The sequence below is a fragment of the Mus musculus genome, chromosome 5 (genome assembly GCF_000001635.26).
Source record: "Mus musculus strain C57BL/6J chromosome 5, GRCm38.p6 C57BL/6J".
In the NCBI taxonomy this organism is placed as follows: Eukaryota; Metazoa; Chordata; class Mammalia; order Rodentia; family Muridae; genus Mus; species Mus musculus.
The window spans coordinates 150477016-150503182 of record NC_000071.6 but is presented as its reverse complement, the minus strand read 5'-3'; the positions used below and the strand labels follow the sequence as shown (position 1 = coordinate 150503182).

At 43.4% G+C, this 26167-nt stretch overlaps 1 protein-coding gene, 1 long non-coding RNA gene and 1 other non-coding gene across 13 annotated transcripts in view; 1 reads left to right on the top strand and 2 right to left on the bottom strand.

The window, feature by feature from the left end:
* Positions 1 to 963: 963 nt before the first annotated feature.
* On the top strand, positions 964 to 3436 carry Gm5 (predicted gene 5). The gene is made up of 2 exons (NR_024513.1): positions 964 to 1328; positions 3333 to 3436. It is a non-coding gene; the product is annotated as a predicted gene 5 (long non-coding RNA).
* A 1993-nt stretch (positions 3437 to 5429) lies between these two features.
* The window catches only part of Fry (FRY microtubule binding protein), a 379136-nt gene continuing 358398 nt past the window's right edge, over positions 5430 to 26167 (bottom strand). For 8 of the 11 annotated variants that reach the window (XM_006504932.3, XM_006504933.3, XM_030254574.1 and 5 more), the window contains 7 exons: positions 25108 to 25257; positions 24312 to 24410; positions 21607 to 21690; positions 14205 to 14222; positions 11995 to 12105; positions 7287 to 7489; positions 5430 to 7016 (listed from right to left, as the gene is read on the bottom strand). In XM_006504932.3, coding sequence (XP_006504995.1) covers positions 6758 to 7016; positions 7287 to 7489; positions 11995 to 12105; positions 14205 to 14222; positions 21607 to 21690; positions 24312 to 24410; positions 25108 to 25257 — 924 coding nt within the window. In that variant the 3' untranslated portion in view covers positions 5430 to 6757. The remainder of the gene's footprint in view (positions 7017 to 7286; positions 7490 to 11994; positions 12106 to 14204; positions 14223 to 21606; positions 21691 to 24311; positions 24411 to 25107; positions 25258 to 26167) is intronic. The other 3 variants (XM_006504928.2, XM_006504929.2, NM_172887.2) reach the window with 1 other exon arrangement.
* LOC115490296 lies at positions 14923 to 15024 on the bottom strand. The gene has a single exon (XR_003956117.1). It is a non-coding gene; the product is annotated as a small nucleolar RNA U13 (small nucleolar RNA).

Here is a 26167-nt window from a genome sequence, read left to right as displayed (position 1 = left end):
TCTGCCTGCTGAGTACTGGGATTGAAGGCGGATATAAGTACTGACTGCCAATTTTTTTTTTTTTTTGATTTCTTTAAAGACAGGGTCTCTCTGTCCTGTGGGCTTAAAGGTGTGTGCCACCACAGTCTCACCACACGCCCCAGTTTTTTGTTACCGTTTACAGGATGGATGTGTCTGTCTGCAGAGGGAAAGCCTTTGGATAATGAGATTCAATTAGGCAGGTAAGGTAAGGTAGGGCCTCTGTTTTCCTGGTGGCTTTATAAGAGAGACAGACACAGACTGACACAGACAGACACAGATTGACACAGACAGAGATCGTACCTTCTATACCAACTCTTGGATTTCCAGCCTTCAAAACGACAAGAGCTAAGTAGACTCCCTTTTTTCTTTCTCAAGTAAAATGTTCTTCATTCCACTGCTCCTGACCAGGTGTCAGACCTTTTGGGACTGGTTAAGAGGGAAAGGAAGGAAGAGTCCGGAGCTGCAGGCTACTGTAAGATCAGCCTCCAGTGCGGGCGAGGGCTCTGAGACCCAGAAGGCTGCTGGAAACGCATCCTCTGAAGATCGTGCAGATGAGGTTTCTGATGGAGAGAAGAACTCTCTAGGGAACTGGAGTAGAAGCCATCCTTGCTTCCCTGTGGCAAAGAGTTTGGCTTCCTTGTGTCCCTGTCCAGAGGCATGTTGGAAGACTGAACTTCCAAGTGATCAACCAGAGTACCTAGCAGAGGAGATCGGCAAACAGCAAACTGCCCAGGCTGCTGCTTAGCTGCTCTTAGTGGCTTATGGTCAGATGAGAGAGCAAAGGGATCGTTTGAAGACAAAACTTACTAAAAGAAAATGGAGCGGCATAGGCAGAGGAGGAGCCACCGGGATCGAAAGAGGAAAGACTTTCCAGAAGAAGCCCAGGCCAAGGAGATTAAAGCTGATAAACAGAGATTGCCTGTGTTGAATGCTGGCACTGAGAAGGATTTCTCGAGGGAATCCCAGGAAAGATCTGAAAAGCTGCCTGGGGACTCCAGTTTGCAGGCAAAGACATCCTTGAGTTCAGCCATGGTTCCGGAGGCTCCGGATGCAGCCTTTCCAAGCAGCATGGCTTTGCAGTGTCACAGCTGTGCCTGGGCTTGTGAAGGCACTGAGAACAAAAGTACAGAGTCCCGGCTTTCACCGCGACTGAAGAGGACACCCAGTGAGTCCAGGAAGAAGACTGCCTTCCGGTTGGAGTATCTGTGGAACGGGTCTGAGATGATGATGTCGAGCCCAAGAAGAAGAGCGCAGACGGAGAAGACTGAAGTGGGGGAAGCGTCCAGCAAAGCCCCACAGGAGAGAAGGTAGCTTTGAGGGCTGGGGTTGTTGTTGGCTCCATTGGCTTGGCTCTGCTTCCCCCTTGAGTTCATTAACAATTAGACCATCCCTTCACCTGTCCAACCCTGTATCTTAGAAGAGTGTAACTTGTTTCCATAACCCAGGGTCACCGCTAGAAGAGATTGTTGACAACTATCTCAGGTGAGCCTTGTGAACCTAGGCTGGGATAAGTTAAGACTTTGGGATTATTCAATGAGATTTTTGTTTGTGAGAAGGATACGAGTTTAGGAGCCAGTAAGAACTGGGAGTTGGATGCTGGGATTTGTTCCCTGAACTCGATGCAGGCATTTTTTCCCCCTCTAAATCTGCACTAATGGCAGTAAGTCTCTGGTGTCTAGAAAAGGACCTTTGGGAAATGATTTATTAAGATCTTAGACTAGAGACCTAATGACAGAATCCCAGTAGTATTGCTAGAGGGAGGGAGAAGAGACTCTGGACACAGTAATGTAAGTCTTCCCAACAAGGTGATGCACTGCCCAAACCAATGAACTCTGGATTCCTAGCATCTCAAACTGTCAGCTAAATTTACTTACCGTGTGTATAATGGTCTCGGCTTCCACTCTCTTGTTACATTGATGTTTTCACGTGTATTTTTAGGAAGTTTGGTATAAGTACTCAAATGGAATTGTTCACATAGGCCCTATTTCCATTTTTGTGTTTTGAGACAGGGTCTCAACAAAGCCCTGACTATCCTGGAACCCACTAGGTAGACTAGGCTGACCTTGAACTCTCAGAGAGATCCTGTTTGTTTTCCTGAGTACTGAGATTAAAGGTGTACATGACTGCGTCCCTGTTGTGGGCCCTTTGTTAACAGTAAAGGATTTCCTCACTATTTTCTGTATGCCACAGAAAAGTCTAAAGATATACTTTTTTTTTTTTTTTTTTTTTTTTTGGTTTGGTTGGTGTTGTTTATTAAGACAGGGTTTCTTTGTGTAGCCCTGGCTTTCCTGGAATGCTCTGTGAACCAAGCTGGCCTTGAACTCAGAGATTTACCTGCTTCTGCCTCCAAGTACTGAGGCTAAAGGCATGTACCACCCCTGTCCAGCTTGTGTATTTTGGAGATGCCATATATACATCGCAAGACTGAGCCTGTGTGTGGTAATGCCAGTCCTTAATCCCAGCATCAAGGCAGAGGCAGAAGCAGGAAACCAGAGTTGGAAACCAGCCTAGTCCACATAGCCAGTTCCAGAAGAGCCAGTGCTACACAGAGACCCTGGCTCAACACATAGTCCCTAGACAAACCTGTGCTGGCCATGAACCCATTACATAGTTAAGGGTGGTCTTAAATTTGGACCCTCCCAATTTCTGAGAAATGGAATTCCAGGCATCTTCCAGTCTTAGGCAGTGCTGTGGATTAAGTCTAGAGAGCTAGGCAAGCACCCTGCCAATGGAGCCCCATCCTTTACTCCTCGGATGATACAACGTTAAGACAAAAAAGGATGAAAAACAATAAGGAAATTTGGAATTAATGCTAAGAAAGACTTCTGGGCAATCAGTGGCAGTATTCAGAAAGCCTACTCAGTCTGAATTTTTCTTTGGATGTGTGGCTACACCTTCAATTCCCAAGGAACATCATTTACCTTTCTAATGTGTGTACAGTGGCTACATTGTGATGCCATTGTTCTAATTGTATGTGTGGTTCTAGTCATTTAGTTATGATAACCTCAAATTGTCCAATGTTGGTTTCCCATTATGGGTTCAACCACAGTTGAATTAAAATTCAAGCTGGCTGAGAACACCTTCTCTAGCTGTCTGTTCTTACCAACTTGTCACCTACTTGATAGAGACAGCAGCTCTCTCTCTGTACGGAATCTGTGGCCCTAAAAGGACAAGCCTGCATGTGAGGCTATGTTGGATATGTGATTTTCTATTTCCAGACTAGCCTTGCACAATATAATTGCCATTTTCTCAGGGTCATTACTACCTGTAGTAGCCTGATAATATTTTTTGTTTTTTATTTCCTTGTTTAGCATCAAGATGACCTGATTTCACCACAAGCCTGGATTGCTGTCTATGCATGTGTCTGTGTATCTACACATACACACCCATAATAAAACTACATATATTTATTGTCCTTGGTTTCATTCTCTGTGTATTTGAACTGTGTATTAAAAATGCTTTAGTGTTCATCATGTATATACATATATATCTGTGTGTGGATGTGGGCAGAAGTCTGAAGAAGCTAGAAGAGACTTGCAGCCTGCTCCCCTAGCATAGCTGTGGCCATTTTGTTCCATGTGTGCTAGTCATTTCATATTATTGACACAGGAAAAATAGCTTGACTCAGAGCAGGGTCAAGCTGACCACATACCCTGTTATGTTCTTCTGTGTGTTCTGGTGTTTGCTAATCTTAAGATATTCCATAACTATAAGCTCTACTTAGGACCCATGAAATCATAGATCAGTTTATACTCTTCTGTCTAAACTGTCAAAATATTTTGAGTCAACAACAATTTAACTTAGTACAACAGCCATTTAAAGTCAAGGCCAGCCCAGCAGTGGTGGCGCACGCCTTTCATCCCAGTACTTGGGAGTCAGAGGCAGGTGGATTTCTGAGTTCCAGGACAGCCAGGGCTACACAGAGAAACCCTGTTTCAAAAAAAAAAAAAAAAAAAAAAAAAAAGACAAGGCCTTGCATTGCCCCAGCTGGCCTCCAAGTCAGTATATAGTTGAGGATGACATTGAACCCACGACTCCTAGGTTTCACCTGAAAACTGCTGAGATTTCAGTCTGCACTCTCACATCTGGCTCACAGCAGCTGTGTAAAGTAGGAAATGTTAGGACCTTTTCTCAGGTGAGGATAGGGAGCAAGTCAGCCAAGGCTACAGGGAGAAACCCTGTCTTGAAAAGCCAAAAAAAAAAAAAAAAAAAAAAAAAAAACCCAAAAAAACAAAAAACGAAAACAGAGAAACTTCTTATTGTTTTAGAAGGGCATTTTTGTGGTCAAGGAAGCATCATGCTCATAAAATTCATTTATATGTTTCTGTTTGTGTGTAATAATTACAGGAGTGAGCTACCATGCCCAGGTTGATTTTTCTCTTTGATCAATAAGACATGATTGAAAGCTACAGTCTTGGGTTTGAAGAGATCCCTTAGGGGTTAGAACCCATATGGTTCTTTTTTTTTTGTTTTTTGTTTTGTTTTTTTTGAGACAGGGTTTCTTTGTGTAGCCCTGGCTGTCTTGGAGCTCACTTTGTAGACCAGGCTGGCCTTGAACTCAGAAATCCGCCTGCCTCTGCCTCCCAAGTGCTGGGATGAAAGGTGTGCGCCACCACTGCAGGGCCATATGGTTCTTATTGAGTTAAAGTCATAGTGGCTGCCTCAAGCAGTTCACAAGTGTCTGAAGTCCGGCTCCAGGAGGATCAGACTCCTGGTTTGTACTCAAGTGTGCATTCCTATGCACAGACAATCACAAAATGGGGCTGGAGAGGTGTCTCAGCGATTAAGAGCACTGGCTACTCTTCCAAAGGTCCTGAGTTCAAATCCCAGCAGCCACATGGTGGCTCACAACCATCCGTAATGTGGTCTGATGCCCTCTTCTGGAGTGTCTAAAGTCAGCTCAGTGTACTTACATATAATAAACAAACAAATAAATCTTTAAAAAAAATAACAAAAGGGATTGGGGCCTGGGGAGATGGCTCAGCGGTTAAGAGCACTGGCTCGGGTGTGGGGAGGGTATAGGGGACTTCTGGGATAGCATTTTAAATGTAAATGAAGAAAATACCTAATAAAAAATTGGAAAAAAAAAAGAGCACTGGCTCTCTCACAGAGGACCATGGTTTGATTTCCAGCATCCACGTGGTGTCCACAGCCACTTGTAACTGCAATGCTTTTACCTTGCCTCCCCAGGCTACAGCATGAACATGGCACACATCCACACACTCAGGTTTATCTATCTATAAAGGAAATCACGTTCTTCTTTTGGCGCCCAATTCCTAGGAGATTATACTTCTCTTTGGATCCAGGGGCCATACACTGCACAACTCCGGTGTGCGTCATTCACAGAATACAAGCACATAGTCTGCCCAAGGTTGTCATGGTTACAGTCACATATAAAAATACAAACATCAAAGGCAAATATTTTAATTTCACTAGAAATAAAATCCATGATCAACATGTCTTTTTTTTTCTCTTTTTGTAATCTAAAGGCAATTCTGAACAGAATTATCAACTGAGATCACATCACAAAAACTTTAAATGTATTTACACAGTGAATAAGTTACATAGATCAACTCTGAATATGCTTTGGATGTGCAACAGATCACATGCCCACATCTAACACTCGACAGTGTTGGGTTTGAGGAAGGAACTTTTTAGAAAGACCCTTTACACATATATTACAAATAAAATATGACGTCATTCTTAAGGTGGCAACTCATATCTTCCCTTTATGACTCTACTTCCGGCTATCCAAATGGCTATTAAGGGATGCATGCAGACAGAGGAAACGACTTGGGACTTTTGTGGAGAATTTGCTTTTCTACAAAATGGCAAAGGTAATGCAAACGGACACTCATTCTTCTATAGTATAAATAATGCTTATTAAAGCAACCTTTTTGTAAAAAGCAGCCATGATCCTTAAAAAGAATCCATCTGGATCTCTCCCGGCACAGAGAGATCAGGGGTTTTCAGAAACAGTAGCCTAGCAACTTCAGAAAGGTACTTTCTAGCAGCCTCGGTTTAGATACAGTGTATATTAAATTGTAACTCATTTACAATTCCCTTTTCAAGCACACAGGCTGTCAGCTTTTGACCATCTCACAGGGTTTCAGTGGCCAGCTTCATTCTGCCTGCCCCCTTTTTGCAACTCACTAAACCAAACAAACACATCCCACAAAAAAAAAAAAAAAAAAAGAAAGAAAGAAAGAAAGGGAGGGAGGAAGGATGGAAGGAAGAGAGAGAGAGAGAGAGAGAGAGAGAGAGAGAGAGAGAGAGAGAGAAAGAAAAGAAAACCCAAAGGAAGCAAAATAGGTGAAAAAAGGGGAATGAATGTACAAGCTTTAGAATATAAATTTTTTTCATGTGAAGAAAAACATTGCACTTTTGTTAATCTAAAACTGTCTCTAGAAAGGACTAGGTCGTTCAGTGTGGTCAGCTTTGGTAATGCAACGGAAGTCATGTCTCCAGGAGTGGGTTGGTTGCATTTGCTTGGTGAAGGGTAGCCACACATCAGGATGGGTAGAGTCTGTCTGTCTCAGGAGGTCCTAGGCTGCCTCGGTTTGGACAGTATTGCTACACATTGGAAGTTGAGTCATCTTCTTTAGAAAAAGTCCTACAGGTAAGAAGAGGGGAATGGTCCGTCCAAGCCTTGCGAAGGCCGAGAAGACACTGAAGGAGGTCGCCCCAGCATGGCAGCACTGCAAGCTTAGAAGCCATGGGGGACGGGAGGCTCCTGTCAGAGACTAGTGCCAGACACACTGGAGTCTGGGAGGAAGGCTGTGAGGACCCGGTAGTTCTGGGCCCTGCGGATCATGTCTCGGATCTCCATGTTCAGCTCCATGAGCTTGGTGCAGATTTCAGTCAGGCTGTGGTTAGACCCCACCAGGGCATAAGTACCCGTCTGTCCCAGAGTCTGGTGACGGAAATAAATATTCAGGAGTGTCTGGACCTCATCGTCAGAACTGCTTCCAAAGATGTCGTTGGGCCACAGGCTTCTGTGGGGGAAGAAAGAACAACAAAGATTTAGAGGCATGGAGTTGGGAAGTATGAGTCTTGGTTAGTATAAAAATGTGCGCAGTGCTCATAGCGGCCAGCAGGGGGCACTGGATTCCCTGGAAAGGGAATCACAGATTGATGGAAGCTGCCTTGTGAGTGTTGGGACCTGAACTTGGATCCTATGGAAGAACAGTGGTCCCTAACCACTAAACGGGAAGGATTAAGTCTGTGTTTCCCACAAGCGCCCCTGGGAGGAACAGTGGAGCCACCTGCACTCTTTGATCTGCCTCAGGGCTTTGCCAAGTTCATTGTTCTTCAGGCACTCCAGCATGGACTGGATGGCCGCCTCTGTGGAGGTGAAGGTTGGTTCTGACCACGCCCCCTCGATGTACAGTGGGTCTGTGGCGATGGCGGCAGTGGCCTCTTTCAGGTTCCTCTTCAGATCACTCAGTTCTCTGGACATGTTCAGCAGCTGTTTGAAACAAATGTAATGTAGTTAGATACAGAAGTTTGGTCATGAGGGTCTGGTTAAGAAGAGATTCAGTATCTGTATAAACGAGGGCGCTGGGTATGGTGGTACACGCCTGCAATCCCAGCACTTGGAAGAGTGAGGCAGAAGGATCAATAGGATTTGAGGCCAGCCTAGGCTACCCAGTGAGGTTAGCCTGGGCTACCAGTGAGACCTTGCCTCAGAACAGACAAAACTACAACAAAACCCCATTGGCAAGTGTGAAAAATATAAAGGCTTGGGTTATATAAATATTACACACACACACACACACACACACATATATATACACACACACCACTGTCAGGTATACACTCTCCACACTTCCCCAGTGCACATTACCATCCTTTTGCTTTCAGTCCTAGGAAAACTGGAGCCCGTTTAGAAGCGGTGCCCTCGAATGATTTGAATTTTAGATTCAGATGCACTAGAGCATCCTGATGCTAAAGCAAGGAACAGAAGCCTGAAGACATTCTTCCTTACCTCACAATAAGCAAGTGTGAAAGGCTACATGCCTAGGACAAAACCCAGCAGGGTGATGTGTAGCATCCAGGGTAACTGTAGGGGTAAGGGGGTTTGCCCTCCAAATGTGGGGCTACCTCACTCTCTCTATCTTAGTTGTGGTCCTGTTCTAGAAAACCATTCAGAGTCGAGAATAGAAATGTATTTCTTTCTCACTTGTGCTTGAACAAAATAATAATTGTATGTGGGGGGCACCCAAAACCAAAAAAAAAAAAAAACCCAAAAACCAAACTGTGGAGTTCTGAGTCAGAATCTCCATGAGATGAAAACAGGTCGGCCATTGCCCGCCAGTGCATGGCCGGCCAGGCTGCAGGGGCAGCGGCACAAGCGTGGGAAGATGCTGGTTTAATCTTTTTAAACATTTGCTGCAACAGGTGGCAAACCAACGTGTTGGGCAAGAATCCAAAGAAATGTAAGATTATTAGCCGGAAAGTTAGAGTTTTAATTTCTTTCCTCTTCTCTTCTCTTCTCTTCTCTTCTCTTCTCTTCTCTTCTCTTCTCTTCTCTTCTCTTCTCTTCTCTTCTCTTCTCTTCTCTTCTCTTCTCTCTCTCTCTCTCTCTCTCTCTCTCTCTCTTTCTCTCTCTCTCTCTTTTTGTGAGTAGCTGGGTAGCTCTGAGAGGAGTCACATGGACTCAAGGGCGGGGGATTGAAACATACTAGATTCTGAGGTTCCATGCTATGAGGAATACTGGCTGCTCTCAGTCAGAGAGCTGTAGAATGGAAGTTGCCTACTTCTTGGGGCAGAGACTGATTGAACTGTGTACTTATAAAAAGTTGGAATTATTTGCTTTTAGGATAGATTTATATATGGATTTTGTCTGAATCACGTGGAGAATTTCACCTGTGGGTCAGAATTAGGATAGAGAAAATTTGTCACTGACTTCAAGTAGAGAGGGCAGTGAACAGGTATTAATAAAATAAATGTCTGTGGCCCCAGGCAGAGAGCTGAACAAATAGATGGTATAACAAGTCGGCTGCTCTAGGCAGAGAGCCGAACCATAAGATGATATAAAACTGCTTTACTTGTCTTGCAGGATACTCACATTCTGTCTAACGTAGGCTCCATGGGAATATTGGATTTTATATCCTTTTGGTAACATAGGAAAGGCCTAAGTATAGGCATACAGTATTTTAGTTTATTTATATTTGTTTTGGATTGTTTTAATTTGAATTAGGATAGGGAATATTAGTCACTGACTCCAGGGTAGAGAGTGCAGTGATAAATCATTGCCTGCTTTGAACAGGTATTAACTATCTATGTCTGTGGCTCCAGGTAGAGAGTTCAACAGATAGAGATTATACAGGTATTAATAAAATATGTCTGTGGTGCTGGGCAGAGGGCCAAACGGAAAGATGGTATAGATTATTTAACCAGCCATAGGAAGTTCATATTCTGCTAACATGGGCTCCACAGGAATCTTGAGTGTTTTTTTTTTTGTCCTTTGCAAGATAGGAAAGGCCTAGTATAGGCACATACAGTATCTTAGTTTAAATTTCTTTCTTCATCTGTTTTAGATTGTTTTGATTTTCAAAATGGGTGTGATGTCGAGTTTCATGGTTATATTATTCCTCTGGGAGAGAGGTCAAAATAAAGGTTTTTCTGGTTATGGGCTCAAAGATATGCTGATTTGGGAAAAAGGTTTTGTCTTTGTGTTTTTGGAAAAGGTGATTAAGGTGTTTACACATTCCAGAGTTATATGAATCAGATTTGATAGAGGGAGATCCCCTGAAGTAGATTCCAGAGAATCAAACAAAAAGGTTATCTTGATGATACTAAAATTTTGCTTTGAGATTTGTATATTATAGAATATACAGCCTTGGTGAATTTCATCATCAGACATGCTTGAACTGACCTACTTGAACTCCTGATGCCTTGGACTTCAGCCAGATCTAGTCAGGACACAAGCATCAGAGACTAAATCCATCATTGTTGTGGCCTTCTTAAGGCCAAATAACTCCCCTATTTCCCCTAACCCTCCCCCACAATTCAAAATATCTCAACACCTATATTCAGCTTGAAGAAGTTATGAAGAGTCGTCGCCCCAATTCCCTTGGCTTTGGGGCTGGAGGGGGTTATTATAGGTTGTCTTTCTAGGGAATGTAGAAATGGTCATAATTGGAATAGGGAGGAATAGCTGAAATTGATTGCATAGCCATAATCTCATTTGGTAGAAATCTTTTTAATTGTTACTAAGCTGAAGTCATAATTTCTTATTTTGGTATAGAATTTATTTTGATGCAAAATCAAGGTTTTCATTGGTACAAAATATATAGAAGCCTGTGAGTTAAGGTCCAAAAAGCAAATTCATGGCTCTGAGTTTATTGTTAGGGTGTTTTCAGAGGCTGTAATTAGAAATAGTTGAGAGTAGTTAACGGAGAACAGTCCAGATTACTTTATATTGATAGTTGGTTTTCAAAAAGTCAGAAATTCACAGAATGTGACATTTAGTGTTATTTATTCACTTGCTGTTGAGACTAGTCTGCTCCTGACAGCTTTCCCTGTCTTGGATTCAAAGAAGAAACTGAGCATCTATGAGTTACTCCAGTTGTGGTGAGACAGCAATTATGCAAGAATTGCCTCTTTTCATCTACAGACATAATGCTGTCCAAAGAAAGGACGAAATTACAGGTTTAGGACAGCTTGATTCTGAGACAGAGTAGGCTAGTCCTTAATATCCTGTTTCTCTGGGTCTGTCAGATGATCCTGGGCCAGAAGGCTGAAGACATACTCCATCTTCCTGACTTCCTGGGGCTGTATAGGTAGGCAGCTGTCTCTACAATTTGTCTCAGTTCTGGAAGCTGTGTTAGGCTTCCTATATATTTTCAGTTAATGTTGGTCATTCTCAGATTTCTGATGTGCTTTAAAAACCACTTATAGTCTCATAGCCAACCCAGGGTATTTACACTGAGAGAACAGATTTGAGAAGATGGTTTTCAGATGGCATATGATCTAAAGCCAGGAAATGAGTCAGGTGTAGAATGATAAGTCTTTTAATTTAGGATAGATGACAATGTTCCATCTTAATGACAAAGTTGATGGACTGGGAGTTAGGTCTATCTTATACCTTATAAATTACAAAATGGTAATAGTTGTGCTCTATATTGAGAGAAAGGTTTTTTTTTTTTTTTTTTTTTTTTTTTTTTTTTTATTAGAACAGAAAGGGGGAAATGTTGTGGATGGCTCTCTGCTGCTTGCTTTCCCAGGAGAGGCTGTCTGGAATGAGGAATGAGTCATGTACTCAGGTGGCTTCTTGTGAACTAATCCCCTAATGAGTAAAGGAGCCAATCACTGGGTGAGTAGGCGGGACTTCTGGGTTGGATGGATGAAGAGAGGAAGCAGGAGAGAGTTAGGTCTTTCTTGCAATGGGGACAGCAGAGGGGTAAGATGTAGCTGCAGGAGTTTCCCAGTATCATGGCGAATCTACAAGGATTCGCCACTGGAGGAATCGGATTTTAATAAGGTTTATAGGATTATGTTTTAGTTATTGCTCCCAGAGATTGAGTTACCATTGTTTCTGAACTAAGTTCATGTGGTGTTTTCCTTCACATGGAGGCTCATCTGGGTTCAAGAGAGAAAGGTACTGTGGCAAAGTGTGGGTCTTCCAGATGTGTACCACAAAGGTCGTGGGGGATCTGAAGCCTGGGATTGGCATGGTAGCAACCTGCCCATGGGTGGGAACTTAGCAAGTTGGGTAGAGAGACTGGAGTTCTGAATCTGAGCCTCTACAAGGTAAAAACAGGTCGGCCATTGCCTGCCAGTGCATGTCTGGCCAGATCGCTGGGGCAGAGGCGCAAGCACGGGAACATGCGGGATCTTTTTTTTTAATATTTCCAGCAACACCAAACAAAGAGGGACCTGATTTGTACCATTATGAGTAGGGTGGAAGACAGAGGAAAAAACAAAACAAAACCAATAAGGAAACCACTAAGTGGTTCGGGGACTCACCTCGGGCACGGAGCTCACTTCATGCACCTGGCCGATGAGCTTGCAATAGGATTGATAGAGCAGGAGCAGCTGGAAATGCAGCTTGTACAGCCTCTGACACAGCTCCAGTTGCTACGGGGTGGGGGTGGGGAGGGCACACGGGAAGGAGAAACAGCTGTTAAAGCTCAACCCACAAAGCTGTGAGGAGTGAACCGCTGGATTGCTTCTTTGTTTCCATTCCAAATAAAACGAACCCAAACCCACTCAGTAGCATCAGTGAGATGGTCACAGTACAATACAGAATGTTGTTTTTTATATGACACTGAATGACTAATTAGGATGGGCTATTAAAAGGAATTGGGGGGGGGACACCACATTTCAGTTGTATATGCAGTATATATATGTATATACCTATAAATTATCCCTGAGCATTTGTGTTGGCTTGTTTTTTATAAGCTACAGGCTGCTTTTAAACAGCCAAGAATCCTTTTCATTAAAGGAAGAGCCAATGGGCAAAATACTAACTAGTTCTAGGTGTTAAGTCTGTAAGTTGAGTTGCTACTTGGGAAACGACTGTGTAAGTCTGGGATGCATTGAGGGGGCAGCCACTCCTGAAGTCTACAGAAGTACAAGCCACACAGTCTGAAATAGATGAGAAAGAAATCCCAAGTCATCCCACTATCAAGGTTCACAGCACTCTCTGAGTTGAGATCCTCTATACAGCCTGTCTTATATCGACAGTGAGTTAGCTCTCAGAGACAATGGTGTATAACAGGGAGAGCCTTTGGCACATTGGAGATCAGGGCTCAGTATTCTCCATTGAGAGGAACATCTGCTATAAATCAGATGTGCCAAGACTCCACTGTTAGGTTTGGAAGAGGCTACGGGAAGCCAGGGTAAATGGGACCTGTGCTCAGGGGCTATAGAGAGCTCAGCTCAGAGCTGAACATAGAGGCAAATTAAAATGATTTCCTGGGCCGGTGAGATGACTCAGCGGGTAAGAGCACTGACTGCACTACTGAAGGTCCTGAGTTCAAATCCCAGCAACCACATGGTGGCTTACAACCACCCATAATGAGATCTGATGCCTCTTCTGGTGTGTCTGAAGACAGCTACAGTGTACTTATGTATAATAATAAATCAATCTTTGGGCCGAAGCAGCAGGGTTTGCTGGGTTGACTGGGGTGAGCAGAGGTCCTAAAAATTCAATTCCCAACAGCAACATGAAGGTTCACAACCATCTGTACAGCAACAGTGTACTCACATACATAAAATAAAAAATAAGTCTTAAAAACAAACAAACAAAAACACTTTCCCCTAAATCTGGTGAAGAGGATACATTGTAAGAATTTTCAGTTTTATGGAGTATATTCTATTGCTATCACTGATGTCCTTTGATTTTGATTTTTTGTTTTGGTTTTTGTTTTTCAAGACAGGGTTTCTCTGTGTATCTCTGGCTGTCCTGGGACTCACTCTGTAGACCAGGCTGGCCTCAAACTCACAGAGAACCACAGGCCTCTGCCTCCAGAGTGCTGGGATTAAATGCATGTGCTACCACTGCTTGACTTGATACTAATTTTTAAGTTACTAAAATTGATGCTAACTATATCTATATACATATATAAGACTATGCTGAATGAAGCTTTCCCCTTCCCCCAACTCTTCCCTCCTTCTAAGAGAAAACCAATTCTATTTAGCCTTTTTCTTTCCCCCATTCCCCAAATACTGGCAAATAGCTTTAAAGTGAAGAAGTTGAATCTGGCTAGGTCTTTGGTTTAAATGTAAAATTCCTTATGATAAGTTAATCTCTCTCTCCCTCTCCCTCTCTCTTTCTCTCTCTTTGTAAATGGGAACCTTTTAAAATCTGGTATGGAATGTAACTATCTTGCGAATTAACTTTAAAAAGTGTTAAAAAATAATGTTTTCTTCCCAATTTAGGGTGAAACCTAGCCATGAAAACTCTTGACTTTCCTAAATGCCAAATGGTGGTATTTGTTGTTTAAAATTTTCCGTTGAGACAATGAGCATTCATAGCAAGGTAGGTTTCTATTTGGGAGAGAAAACAGTTCAGAAGGCTACAGATAAGCTGCCATGTCTCAATCTACCAAAGAAAAGAAAATTAAACCAAAAAGGGAAACCATGCTGAAAGATACAATGGTTAACAGTAAAAATAAGGCTCGTCATGGGTCCGTGCCTCAGTGGACAAAGAATATGAAAGAAAGTTAACTTACTGCAAGAGATTCCATTTGCTACGCAGCAAGCATGGTGCAGGAGACAAAGGAAAGGAAAGAAAGTATAGGGTCAGTGTGGCATGCAATAGAGAGCACAGCCCTCTTCCAGGAGCAGAGCTGTAGTCAGCAGTGTTAGCTTGGCTGGCCCAGACCTGGCCAGCGCTTGCCAGTGTTGTACCCATTCAACATGCACAGCGGTCTGGGTAAAAACAAGCATTAGTGGGCAACGCGACTCTGAACAAACGCGGCTTTCAGTCCTTGGGATTTCCCGAGTCTGTCTGGGAGACTAGAAGTAACCTAGTTGTTGTTGTTCTTGAAGATTTGAGTGCATTAATGTGAGTGGAACTGAGAAATCTAAAAAACCACTGTCCCCCGCCAATTGGATTGCCTTTCATATTGGACATGCAAGTGGGTATGTGCACATGAGTGTTAGTACTGTTGGGGACCAGAGGCATTGGAGTCCCATAAGAGCTGGAGTTACAATCAGCTGAGTCACCCAACATTCAAGCTGGGAACTAAACCCAGGTCTTTGGCAAGATCAGAGCACACTCCCAATCACTGATATTTCCCGTCCCTCAGACTGAGAGCGCGCAGTAGGAGACTGCTAGATAGCGCTGTCTCAGAGGAATAAACGCCTTTGAGCATGCTACTCCCAAACAAGCACACCGCATGGTAAGTATTTCCATGCATTTTACTTTTGATTATTTATGGAGATAGTTTTCTCATATGTAATTGCTAATATTGTAACAAGGTCTGTGGGAGGGACATGTCCCATAATGTGTGAATATCCCATCATCACACTTATGAACCAAAAATTAATAAATAAATAAAATTTATAATTATTTTTATCGACTAAATAATTCCTAAAAGCAATCCAGAACTAGGTATTAACTTAAGATATTGAAAATTTACCAAGGATATCATGTTCAGCTACAACTACCATTTTGTAAATGTCACCAAATGACACCGTAAGTATAGAATTAGTTTGTGGAAATTTTTGGTAGCTGGGAAGGGGGTACTACAATCTGAAGGAAATGTTCAATTTTTTTTTCTTTCAAAATCAGTTTAGACCAGGTTTTGTGGAGCACATCTGTGGTTCCAGCAATCTGGAGGCAGACACAGGATGACTGAGAGTTTGGGGCCAACCTGGGCTTAGAGTAAGACACCATCTTAGCCCCTGCCATAGACATCAGCTTCATCAATACCAACTATGTATGAGTCCATATATCTTGGTTCTGAACTTTCAAAATATTTAAGGACCTATCTTACTCCCTTTGTAGTCCTTGGCACAGAAAATTCTTTAAAAAAAACAAAACAAAAAACCAAACAAACCCCGAAACTTTTGGGCTATCAGTTTAATGTAGTGAATTTAAAGACACTGTCCAGTGACTAGTGAGTGTCAACTCATCCCCAGTGGCTACAGATGCTACTGAAGGTGCACCTAGACCCCCACCTTTGATTCCTGGTCTCCTTCCCTCCACCTATCATAAATACCTCATGGCTGTGATAGGTATGCAGTGTCTGTAAATTTACTGAGATATTTTTGGTTGTTGTTGATTCTGGTCATGAATCTCTCTAAAAGCTTTAAAAGAGAAATACCTTAAAGCCTGCTTTGTGGGCTGGAGAGATAGCTCAACAGTTAAGAGCACCAACTGCTCTTCCAGAGGTCCTGAGTTCAATTCCCAGCAACCTCATGGTGGTTTACAACATCTGTAATGGGGATCCAATGCCCTTTTCTGGTGTGTCTGAAGACAGCTACAGTGTACTCATATAAATAAATAAATAAGTCTTTAAAAAAAAAAGAAATCCTAAACAACTGAGGCAGGAAGTTTTCAAATCGCTGAATAGAAGCAGGCACAGAGGCACTGTGAGCCCATCACTCTGGGAGGCTGAGGCAGGAGGACTGCTGCAAGTTTGAAGATAGCCTTGGACTTGAGATTTTAGTCCCCCTGCCTCTGTATCCTGAGTGATGGAGTTATAGGCATGCATGGCTATACCTGGCTTACTGTATCTTAGCTAATGGTTGAAAGTCACATGTGTGAGCTAAATGGTATTGTACTGGCTGGTTTTGTATGTCAACTTGACACAGGCTGGACTTATCACAGAGAAAGGAGCCTCTCTTGAGGAAATGCCTCCATGAGATCCAGCTGTAAGGCATTTTCTCAATTAATGATCAAGGGTGGGAGGGCCCATGGTGGGTAGTGCCATCCCTGGACTGGTGGTTCTCAGTTCTATAAGAGAGCAAGCTGAGCAAGTCAGGAGAATCAAGCCAATAAGTAACATCCCTCCATGGCCTCTGCATCAGCTCCTGCTTCCTGACCTGCTTGAGTTCCAGTCCTGACTTTCTTTGGTGATGAACAGCAGTGTGGAAGTGTAAGCTGAATAAACCCTTTCCTCCTCAACTTGCTTCTTGGTCATGATGTTTGTGCAGGGATAGAAACCCTGACTAAGACAGGGATAAAGTTTAGATTCTATATAGAAAGTAACTTAGGCTACTGATGAATTTCTTTGTGTCGGGAAGTGGTGGTGCATGCCTTTAATCCCAGTCCTTGTGAAGCAGAGGCAGGCAGATTTCTGAGTTTGAGGCCAACCTGGTCTACAGAGTGAGTTCCAGAACAGCCAGGGCTACACAGAGAAACACTGTCTCAAAAAAAAAAAAAAAAAAAAAAAAAAAAACCGGAAAAAAAAAAGAAAAAGAAAAAGATTTTCTTTGTGTCTTAGCATGTGAGTGCATGAAATTTAAGCAGGCAAGGAGTGTTAGTCACTTACCTCTTAATACTAATTGGGCTTGATACAGTGACAACTACTGCCTACCGTTCATCCCTCCCTCCCTTCCTTCCCTCTTTCCTGCTTTTTGTTATTTTTTAATTTTTGCAGAGCTGGGGATTGAACCCAAGGTTTTACACATGATAGGCAAGCTCTCTGCCAACACTCTACATCTTCGGTTGACAGCCATTTGGTTTGTCCTAAAGAAAAAAATGTTTTTTTTTTTCCAGTCTTGTTCATGAGTATATTTCAAAGTAAAAAAACCTCAAAGTCTGTGATACAGACAATACATCTTGAGGTATTTACTATTTTAAAATCCTAGCAGACATAACTTTAGCCAGGCTGAGAGAGATTTGCTTTTGGAAGACAGATAGGTAGACCGTATCTGAAGGCTGAGGTTTAGAGGGTTTCAATCTGACTGGAGAACAGCCTGGCTCAACATTTGACTTGTTCAGCTTGTATAAGGTCATGGGTGGCAGTCCATATTCCTGTGCTGTATTGAGACAAGAAAAATGGCAGACAGAGTGTTTTTTGCAGGAAGATCCTAATAGCTGGAATGATGATTGAGGACAAGATGCGCTGAGTGTAAATTTTTATGCTTGCACTCAGAGTCAAAAATACAGTTTGCACATGAGTATGCCAACTGACATAAATTCTAACAAGCAAGACCTCTTCATCTCCCATGGGGACACTTTTGCAGAGACAGAGTGATAAGCAGTGTTTGCTACTTTACAGGGTGGAGGCTGAAAATACTGCCAGGAGAGACCACAGCTGGCCAGAGTCTTAGCTTCCTGACCTAAGTTTATGTGAGCTTCAACCACCAGGGGGAGATACTCTAGAACAGAGGGACCAGTGGGAATCTGTTTTTAATTGTTGAGAAATTGCAAATTGTGAAAGGTTTTTCTGTCTTGACTGGTGAAGGCAGGGAGGTGGGGTGGGAGACGACCCCCAAACATCATAAAGTAGGCTGGTATGTGCACGAGAACAGAAATGATCTTGCGAGACAAAAGCAAACTGTTTGCTTGTTCTCCGTGCTATTTAGCATATACTGCATCTCACCCTAGAAGAAGCCTAAGTCAATAACTGGCCTAAGATTCCAGAATGATTACATACATGAGATTAAAAGCATCTTCCCCAGATAACTGATTGTTGCCCCCCAAGTTCCCTGGTGACCACTGAGTCCTCAAACCAACAGGATATCTGAAACTGTATGCTAGTGCCAGCTGAGGCAGACCTGGTTGTCTTTACTAGCAGGTTAAAGGCACAACTGAGGCAGACCTGGTTGACTTTACTAGCCGGTTAAAGACATCAGACTAGATGCTGCTTTCCCCCCATTTTTCTCTAACTCCACAATCAACCTTTTCCCCCTCCTATGTGTGTGTTCTGCCTCTAAGAGTAGGCTAGAGACAACTTGGAGAGATGGGATATGGCAAGCTGTGAATGCTACTCAGATTTAGCTCATCTCAAATGCACAATGAAAAATTCCTAAATGCAGAGGGATGTAGGTTTGCTGGATAGGTTGTTTTTTGTTTTTGTTTTTTGTTTTGTTGTTGTTGTTTTTCAACTTGACACCAACCAGAGTCACCCGAGAAGAGGGAACCCTGGGTTGAGGACATGCCTACAACAGACTGGTGGACAAGTCTGTGGGTTATTTTCTTGACTGACGTGGGATGGCCCAGCCCACTGTGGGTGGTGCCATCCCTGGGCAGGTGGTTGGTTGTGTGTTCTATAAGAAGGCAGGCTGTGCAAGCCATGGGGAGCAAGCCAGTAAGCAGCATTCTGCCATGATCTCTGCATTGGCTCCTTCCTCCATGTTCTTGCCTTCCTTCAGTTCCTGCCTTGTAGTCCCTCAGTGATGAGGCTACATGATGTAAGGTGAGATAAACCCTCTCCTCCCAAGTTGTTTTCAGTCACGGTGTTCATCATAGCAAGAGGAGAAAACTAGGGCAGTCGTAAAGGGGCAAATGAGGCCACATGCACACAGTACCTGAAAGCATTACCCCCCTCCCGTTTTTATTCTCAAGCCTTTACTGTATACCTAGAGCTGCCACATCAAACTGAGTGAAATTTACAAGAGATCAGGAGCAACAAGTACAGTAACAAGCACCAGACGCCACAGGACCATGGTTCAGCTAAGGGAGGTCAGGTGCACAGTGGCCGTCCCCTAACGAGACATCACTTGCAACATTAGAACATCCTTAGATTGTGTGTGTGTGTAAACTATGATGTTTCTACATGTTTGTGTGCACATGTGTGTGTGTGTGAAGAGAGAGCTGGAAGTGCTGTGGGGAATATGAGTACAAAAGGTGAATGGAAACCCAAGAAGTAGAAATGAAGACCTATGGAGAGCTGGGAGAAGTAAAATAGCGAAGTGAGTATATTTGAAAGTAGGATGATCTAGCTTTAGTTCCCACTTATTTGTAGGGCTAGCACTCAACAAACAGATCAGAGGTTTGGTTTCAAACTATATTCCTGATATAGGTCTGAAATGTATTAATGTATTCTTCCAACTGAATTGTTACTATTGACTATTTTCTGGCCTGACTTTGGCCAGCACGATGGAGTAAAAGGATAAACAAGCTGGAGCCAGGAGCAGTCCTCTTAGGTGGCCATAAAATGTGAAACCTAGTAATACTTTATTTTTTAAAAGTATCCAAACGGTGGCACATGACTTTACTCCCAATACACAGGATGCAGAGGCAGGCAGATTTCCATGAGTTTGAGGCCAACTGGTCAACATAGCAAGTTTTAGGACAGTCGGGGCTACATAGGGAATCCTACCTGTCAAAAAAAAAGTAGGGGTGTGTGTGTGTGGGTGTGTTTAAGAGATATATTCAGATCAGCCGAATCAGGACATCACAGGTGCACACATCGGGATTGATGGAAACCCTAGAGTGTTTCTTAACTTCACTTTTAAGTAAGCATTGTCTCTGAAGGAGTTATATTAACTGTCTTGAAATGTGCAGGGCGGTGGTGGAGCATGCCTTTAGTCCCAGCACTTTGGAGGCAGAGGCAGGCAGATCTCTGTGAGTTTGAGGCCAGCTTGGTCTACAGAGTGGGTTCCAGGATAGCCAGGGCTACACAGAAGAGCTGTGTCTTAAAAACAAAACAAAAGTCTCAGGAAACTACAGTCTGAAATAGAAATGTGTTCTCAAAAAGAGCAGAAACTACCTCTAATAATCCCATCTAAGATTTCTCAGCCTTACAGATACCTTTTTGGCATCCTTAGTCACTTATCTCTGGGCTAATTGGGGGGTGGGGGAGGGGAGGGTGGGGGGCTGGGGAAGGTGGGGAACAGGGTGGTGGCGATTGGCCCTCGGCACTCTAAAGTTGTTTGGTGACAGTGACCAAATTGGTATCGGACTATTGGTGTTAGGTGGAAAATTGTCACCCCAAATCTTACTGAGCTCTTTATACACTGATACAGCCTGCTTTTTACGTGGGCGTGTGTGTGATCTGAGAAGCCTTCTCGGTGGTGATGTGATTCCAGCGTGACACCTGCTGCATGTGGACTGGGTTGCGGCCTCCTAGCTTCCCTCGTGGGCTCCCTCGCCCCTTCAGTTTGTCTGTGTGGTATGTGCAGCCCAGCAGCCTTAGTCTGCTCACTTCCCTGCTGCTCACATTGTGGATCAGATCGTTTACCGTTGCTGTGCAGGGCCCAGCCCTCACAACCAGGCTTCTGCGATGCTCGTTGGAGCTTCTTAGGCCTTGTCTCTCTGTGCTTGTCAGTCCCATGGCTTCTGTTCAGTTCTTAGACCATCACAATCCCTTCTGCCTCAGGACCTTTACAAAGCCTCTCATCCTTACCCTTTTCTACAGCTACCTACCTCTAGTTCACATCTGAGATCTCTTCTGACTCACATCCCAACCAGGAAGCCTTCCTTCCCAGGGCTACCTTCTGTTTGATGCCTTTGTTCTGCTGTATGTGCTAACAGCTTGCTTTCCTTACCACAGGCTATGCCTCCTTGATGTCTGGATTGCCATCTGTCTCCCTGACAACAAGAGGAGGGCAGAGCCTCTGGTGGATCCATAAAACCCAAATAGGGGCTCTTAAAACCTAATTGCAGAATGAATAGTTTAATCTCAGTCTTCTTCCCAGTTTCCTGCATCATATCACATATATGTACGTAATCAGCTGCTGGTATGTGGAATGCACTTAGGGCTATTCTAAGTGGGAAAATCTTTTTAGCAGTGTTTGGGGACAAGTCAATAGACAACCTTCCTTTACTTCAATGAACCATTTCATTGAGGGAACTAAGCAGTTCAGCAAGGAATGGTGGAATGTGGTTTCATATTCCGGATTAAGAAAGGCTCATTAGGAAACGATTAGCACAATTTAACAGCATCTGGCAAAAAGGTTAGTCTTATGTTGCTATTTTTCCAGAGAGGAGAAAACAAAAATCCCTCAGTCCCATCAATACACAACCATGCATGGTATGGATGCACACACAACCATTCATAGTTATAGATGCACACACAACCATTCATGGTATGGATGCATTGTCTTTCCCTTTGGTATCATGTGAATGTGGGAGACAACTCCTTCCTCCTCTTCCCTTCTCAAGCTCCATGCTTCGTATGAGGCTCAAAACCACCACAGAGCCAGACCACAGGAGAGACATACGGCGTTTGTTACCTTTTCTTCCGAGTCCCCGGGTTGGCAGGTAATCACTCCATCTCTCGAGCCACCTGCAAACGTTGCCTTACAGTTGGCAAGCCACTGTTGTCAAGAAAAAGAGAGATGGGACATAAGTAGATCCACAGATGTCCTGAGGACATTTAAATCGTGCGGTTTGTTGGGAAGACTTGATCAAGCTTCTAACAAGAGTAACTACAAGTTTGCTGGAATGACTTAGGAAAGGAATCTTGAAAGGGTAAAGATTTGCTGAAATTAAAATACCTGCTGGAGGTTCACAGTTTCTTTTAAGATTTACACACACACACACACACACTACATAACATATTGAATATTTCCTGGGTTCAGAGTTACAGATGCTTGTGAGCCATCATGTGGGTGCTAGGAACCAAACCTGGGTCCTCTACAAGAGCAGCCAGTGCTCTAAACTGCTAAGCCATCTCTCCTGTCATTTAAAATAAAATATCATTACCAGATGTGATGGCACATGTCTTTAATCCTGGCACTTGGGAGGCAGAGGCAGGCCAACCTCTTTGAATTTAAGACCAGCCTAGTATTGAGGGTTTTTTTTTTTTCCAGATCATTCCTGATTTAGGTATGAATGAAAATAAATACTTATATGGTTAGAATAATTTCATACATCTGAGATTAGGAGACAAGACCAATACTTCTCACAGGTGAGAATATTCTGGCCTTGCTGCATACCCACTTCTCCACTGTGATCAGAGGCTGCCACAGGGCAGGCTTCTGCCTCTGGAAGACCATTACAGTCACAGCTCGGCCATTGTGGTGGTGGTGGGGGTTCTACATAAGCATGTGGGTAGTACTAACACAGGTGTGAAATGGTCTCTTCAGGCACAACACAGTGAGCCCTGAAGTTCCCACCTCACACTAAAAAACAAAAAACCAAAACAGGTGAACAGAGCAACAGCAGCAGCAACAGCAGCAGCAACAGCAGCAGCAGGGACAACCTGCAACTCAGTGAGCTGTCAGCCATACAGAATGGACTCATGACATGACAGTTTCTATGACTGTCACAACTTCACAGTAATTTTCCAGTGAGATATTATAATCAGATGACCAATAAGAGTTGGTAACTGGGGCTGGTGAGATGGCTCAATGGGTAAGAGCACTGACTGCTCTTCCAAAGGTCCTGAGTTCAAATCCCAGCAACCACATGGTGGCTCACAACCACCCATAATGAGATCTGATGCCCCCTTCTGGTGTGTCTGAAGATGGCTACAGTGTACTTATTTATAATGATAAATAAATCTTTAAAAAAAAGAGAGAGAGAGATGGTAACTGAGCTTTGATTTGAACTGAAGTCCATCTGACTTCGAAATCCATATTCTTTCTTACAGTGTTTGGAGAATTTCATTGGAGGACATAGATACAAGTAGGTGTCATACATATACATTGTCATAGATACAATAGGTGTTATATGTACACCTTGTCATAGATACAAGTAGGTGTCATACATACACCTTGTCACATTTTTTACAGCTGACTCCCTTCCCTGAGTCTCTGGGCCTCTCCCTGTCAGAAAGCAGGTGTTTTGCATGGAATGACTTCTAGTTCTATCATGGAGCGGGGATAAAAGAGTAAAGAGTAATAGCTAGGACAAAGCGAAGTCAGGAGGACAGGGAAAGAAAGCTGCTCAGAGCGACCAGGGGCTGGAGGATCTGTGTGAAGCTAACATGAGAAGGAGGTGCTCTGGTTAGTTTTTTTTGTCAACTTGACACAAACCTAGACATAGCTTGGAGGGGGGACTCTCAGCTGAGAAATCCACTCCATCAGCTCCATCTGCTGGCAAGTCTATGGGGCATTTTCTTAACTAGTGATTGATAGGGGAGGGACCAGTCCACTGTGGGCAGTAGCAGTCCTAGGCAGGTAGTCCTGAGTGATGTAAGAAAGCAGGCTGAAGGAGCCATGGAAAGCAAGCAAGTAGCACCCCTCCAGGGCTTCTGCCTCAGTCCTTGCTTCCAGATTCCTACCCTGACTTCCCTTCATGATGCTTTCTTAGATCAAACAAGGCCTTCTCTAATCCAGCTTACTTCTGGTCATGGTCTTTTTCACAGACTAGAGACCTAAATTCAAATCCTGGACAAAGGAAACTAGTTCTTTTTTTTTTTTTTAAAGATTTTATTTATTTATTTTATTTATATGAGTAAACTGTTACTCTCTTCTGACGCACCAAAAGAGGGCATCAGATCCCATTACAGATGGTTGTGAGCCACCATTTGGTTTCTGGGAACTGAACTCAGGACTTCTGGAAGAGCAGTCGGTGCTTTTAATCACTGAGCCATCTCTCCAGCCCAGGAAACTAGTTCTAATGCATCTCAAGGGACATACTGAGCAGATACAAACGTATGTGCTGGTTTCTCAGTGGGGACCTTGGTGGGGTAAAGTTGAAAGCTGAACATTGATTGTTCTTTTCTTGGTTCGATTTGAGCCTCTTGGCCTTTGGACAAAGGTCACGTGCATTTGGCTATAACCAGTATTATATGTAGTTCTGTGACTCTGAAGTAGGAACTGGCAATACACACAGACACACACACATAGCCACACCCACACACACATAGCCACCCCCCCAGACACCCCCCCCCACACACACACAGAGTCACACACACAGACAACCACACCCACACCCACGGCTGTGCTCTTTCAGTTGTAACTGACTGCCATGCACAGAGACACAGGCTTACCGAGAGTGTGGCCTCTTTCCTGTTGTTGTACGTGTCCAGATATTCTTGCAGTTCCAGCACACTGAACTTGAGCTTGTCCAGGAGCCCACAGGAAAGGAGCTAAAGACAGGAAACAGTTTGCTTTAAAAACAGATGGAAATACCAACGGAAAGGTCTAGTATACAAACAGAAAAGAAGGAGATGGAGAAGTAAGGAATGGATTTGGCTTCACTTTGGCTACTGCTGGAACTGGAAACTAGTTTACAACCCAAGCCTTCCACTGGAAACCAATGTTAAGATGTGGTACCCATTTTATGCATGACTCTGTCATCAGGATCAGTAATATTTCCTATTTTGTTATGGAAGACAGACTTCCAGAGAGATCTGTAAACTCATTTTGTATTTAATTTGCATTTAAAATAATTTAAAATGAAATTATTTTTCATATTGCATTCCTTGCTGAGGGACCAATCAGGCTGTGGGCAAGACTGACTTTGCTGCCCCTTATAGCTGACCGCCTCTTATAGCTGACAGCAAGCCTGAGAACTTGGGAGGCTGTGTCTAGAAAAGAAAAATTCAAGTCAGAGTTGCAAAGTTTTCTTCCTCTTCTGACCTGATAGTCAGTTAGAGGCTCCCTGGTGACCTCTGTGAGAGTCATACAATCATATGAGAAAGTCAGAATAACTCAGAATGGGCTGAGGAGACGGAAAGTACACACACACACACACACACACACACACACACACACACATACATGCATACACACTATAATAACAAATCCATACATGAACGTGCTGAGCAGGACAGGGATACTCACAGTCTCTGCATCTACGAACAGCGTAGGGCATTCAGAACAGGAGGTGAGCATCTGGGAAGAGCTGACAAATTTGGACCCGATTCCCCGGAGGTTATCTCCAAGGTAACTGGCTGCATCACAGGTTAGGAAGCAGAACCTCTTTTGAATATTCTGCAAGGCAGGAGAGGGATCATTCACAAAGGCCAAGCTCAACTTGTACAGTAAAAAATAACTCTCTCTCTCTCTCTCTGTGTGTGTGTGTGTGGTACAGAAGTTTCAAATAATTTGGGGCATGGTGGTGCAAACCTGTAATCAAAGACTGGGGAGTCAGAGACAGGATCAGGAATTCAGGGCCAGCCCGTGTTACACGAGATGCCTCAAAAACAAAAACAAACAAAAAGTGGGGTTAGAGAGATGGCTCAGCAGCTAAGAGAACATGCATGGGGCTCTTGCAGAGGACGCAAGCTTGAGTCCTAGTACACGGCCCCAGGGGATCCACAGAGAACACACTGCAACATAATAAAAGCTATATATGACAAACCCACAGGCAACACCATCATAAATGGAGAAAAACTCAAGGTCATGCCATTAACATTAGGAAGGAGACAGGGCCACCACCTATCCCTAGGCCTTTCAACACAGTGCTTGAAGCACTAGCCAGAGCAATATAACCAAAGAAGAAAATTAAAGAGATATGAAAAGGAGAAGAAATATTCAAACTACCCCTATTTGCAGATGATATGGGAAGAAATATATAAAAGATCCCCAAAACCCTCCCAGAAAACTAGAAATGATAATAGTTGTAGCAAAGAAATACTAAAATCCATATGGAAACAGAGAAGAGCTCAGAGAATCAAGGCAATTCTGAGCAGGCCAATGCATAGGGCTTACTGGTCCAGATTTTGAGCTGTATTACAGAGCTGCATACGCCTAAAGGAAATAGCAACAAATCCTGCTGGGAGAATTAGATGGCGTCATGCAGGAGAATGAAATTAAACCCCTCTCTACCACCCTGCACACAAAATCAACACCAAATGGACCAACGACATTAATGTGAAACCCAGCATGCAGAAAGTGATAG